At 39.9% G+C, this 3,216-nt stretch overlaps 1 protein-coding gene across 1 annotated transcript in view; it reads right to left on the bottom strand.

Moving 5' to 3' along the window:
- LPXN (leupaxin) overlaps nucleotides 1-1,395 on the bottom strand; it is a 47,580-nt gene extending 46,185 nt beyond the window's left edge. Inside the window, exon 1 of the mRNA XM_017890804.1 lies at nucleotides 1,215-1,395. Coding sequence (XP_017746293.1) covers nucleotides 1,215-1,227 — 13 coding nt within the window. The 5' untranslated portion in view covers nucleotides 1,228-1,395. The remainder of the gene's footprint in view (nucleotides 1-1,214) is intronic.
- Between the last annotated feature and the right edge of the window lie 1,821 nt (nucleotides 1,396-3,216).

Raw genomic sequence — 3,216 nt, 5'->3', positions numbered from 1 at the left:
AAAAAAAATAAAAAAAAAAAAAAAAAAGAAAAGAAAAGAAAAGAAAAGAAAAAAAAGGAAAAGAAAAAAGGCCCTAGGCCTAGTGGAACTCAAGCAGAAATTCACGTTCTTCCAGCACTCACGTAGGATAAGAATTTGGATTCTACCGCAAGTCCAAAAAAGAGTCTGGCCCAGTATCAAAATAGACTTTACCGCCAAAGCAGTTTGATATTTATTAAACACTACCTTTTTCTCTTCATTGACATCTCTTGCCTCCTGGTAATCTGCCCTTTACTTTTCCTGTTTCTCCAGCTTTGAAATCACATGCCATTTTTTTAAAGACAATGTAACAATGTGCAAGATATTTTTTGCACTTTTGACATATCCCATCCCCAATCACACCCCAAACCAGGACACGGTGGAATTAATACAGCTTGGAAATTGGGTAAAGTTGAGTGACTCAATGTTAGTTAGATGCTGGCAACAGATGTTGGCAAAGGCTATGGAATGAGTCCCAAGAATGACAAATCTTACATTACTCCAAAGGTTTGAAATCCAGGATCTCTCTGGATAATGTGGCTAATAGTTCCACTGCTGGTTTTAATTGCCTTGGAGTGGAAGGTGGTGTCATATTTTCAGGCCATAGTAATCTCTTCCTTCAGAATTCTTCTGAATAAAAAGCTTAACAACATCACTAGAGTTAGAGTGCTATGCCTTCTTGATTTAAGACTAAAACATGGAACAAATGAAACCACTCTGTCCTTTTTCCAACCTCTACAGATCCCTCATTCCTATACTTCTAGTCCATTTTTTCTTCCTCATAACACCCCAACTCCTTTTTTGCTCTTTCTTTTCTTCCTCAAATCACATCTCTGCATTGTCTTGCTATGTGGCCATCCTATGATCTCCGGTGAACTCCAAAGGGCAAAATGCCCATAATAAAACAGCAATTTCAATCGCAATCCAGTCCAAAAGTATTTGCCAAGAGTTTACTCTGCGGTTAGCACCAAACTCTCCATCTATTTTGCCACTGCAAACAGTGAGCCCATAGTTCCCCAAAACAATCATAGTTCCTCATGCTTCACTCTTGGCAGGGCTGAGGACAGGAGAGAAGTGAAAATAAAATCTTCCGTTACTACCCTCAGTCTAAACAGAAGTATAACCCACCATACACGAAGATGGCAGCCAAGTCTTCACTCCCTCAGAGTTTCTCCTCCAAGAAGCTCCTCACTCACCTAATTCTTCCATTGTCCTACATCCAAGATGCTCTTGTCTCACAGGCCCTGAGGAACAGCTTTGGCATGTGCTGAAGAAGAGGACTGCAAAGGAACTGGATGAGACAGCATAAGGCAGCCTCTATAACCCTTTTGGTTCCTGTATTTGCTTAGCACTTCCTCTCTTTTGATTTGGTGAGCTTTTTTTTTTTTTCATAGGTTATACAGTTTTAAAAATGGCATTGACATAGAAAGGTAGATAGTGAGATTTGAGTTATGGTAGTGCACTGGCCAGGGTGATAAAGATTCAAAATTAATTTTGCAAAAATTGACGACCTACTCTGTGCCAGGATTCATCTTGGATTCATGGGAATGGCAGACTTACACTTGCGTTTTTTCCAAGTGTAGGTACCCCACTCTAACTGTGCATCTACCTTTCTTTTTTTTTTTCTTTCTGTGAAGCTGGGGAACCACAGAGGCATAGTTTCCTTCTTAAAATTTCCATCAGAGTTGACCAGCATCCATTTCATTTTGTTGTCTTTATTTATTCGGAAATTATGCTTATCTGCTTTCCTGCATGGATTATAAATCCTTAAAAGTAGGGCAGAAGTGGATTCATGCTTGGATTCTCAGGGCCTGGCTTACTCAGCGGTCCAAAAAGCAAACATCTATAGGGGGGTCACAAAGAAGGAAGCGAGGTTTGACACCAGATGTTAAACTGTGTGCATCTCAGTTAAGCATAATCCCTGTCTAGATACACTGCCTTATAGCAATTTCTCTGGAAAGTGACACTGAGGTTAACTCTTCACTTTTTTTTACCACTGCGATTTATTCACCTTGAATGAAACATTTACAAAAGGCCTACTATAAAAAGGCAATGTGTAAGGAACTATAATTATGGCCCTGTGAAGTAGATTCCCCCCCCCCCTTTTTACCAATGGTGAAATAGGTTCATGGAATAGCAACTTGCTATAATTAATTGGTAACTTTGCTACTTACTATAAGACTTCAAAGTCTGCGATCTTTCCTCTACAACACAGTAGTTTTTTAATTTTTTAAGAGACAAGCTCTCTGTCACCCAGGCTGGCATGCAATGGTACCAGCATAGCTCAGTGTAACCTCCAACGGGAACTCCTGGACTCAGGCGATCTGCCCTTCTCACTTTCTGGAGTAGCTAGGACCAGAGGTGCATGCCATCACGCCACTAAGTTAGCTTAAAACTTTATTTTATTTATTTTGTGTTTTATTTTTTATGTAGAGGGTGGTCTCCCTATGTTACCTAGGCTGGTCTGGAAGTTGTGGGCTCAAGGGATCCTCCCACTTTGGCATCCAAAAGCGCTGGGATTCCGGGGGTGGACTACCACATCCAGCCCACAGTGGCTTTTTTTTTTTTTTTTTTTTTTAAGGAACAATTCATTCTTCATTCCACTGTCTGTACATTTTTTTTTGAAAGATTTCTCCTCTGTATTACTTTGAGCATCCATTGGATGTCAGCACTGTTCCTTCCAAAAGTCTGCTAGCTGCAAACTCAATCTGAAAAAATTTCCATTGACACTATGCCAATCGATTGTTACAACTGAAAATGACATTAGCCCTATGAAAATGTAAAATACTCAGTAGAGAACATAAAACATTTGTCTAATATGAAGTGGCATCTGAGTCAAAGTACTGGAAGGAAAAATGTACTTTAGCACTTGTCTACAGTTTAACTGAATGATTAATGTGAAATTTAAAATTGGATCCCCAGATCTTGTTTCCAGCTTCTTTCTTCTGGGGCTTTTAGCCCTGGATGCTTTATTTTCCAGGAGTAAAGGGTATTCTTGCAAATCGTTCCTTGTTATGGATGAAAGGAAAAAAGAAATGCGAGAGGCCCACTGCATCACCAACTGCAACGGAAACTCCCTTTGATGAATCAGGAAGACAAATTAACGTCACACGCTAGTGTGCAGAAAAGTAACTTCTGATAAAGTTGCTATTGTATAAACCGCAGAAGCACATGGCTTCCGGTGCAGAGCTTAAGAGA

This window comes from Rhinopithecus bieti, unplaced genomic scaffold (assembly GCF_001698545.2).
Source record: "Rhinopithecus bieti isolate Rb0 unplaced genomic scaffold, ASM169854v2 scaffold_19722, whole genome shotgun sequence".
Classification (NCBI taxonomy): domain Eukaryota; kingdom Metazoa; phylum Chordata; class Mammalia; order Primates; family Cercopithecidae; genus Rhinopithecus; species Rhinopithecus bieti.
The sequence above is the reverse complement of the archived record's forward strand: the minus strand, read 5'-3'. Positions and strand labels throughout refer to the sequence as shown.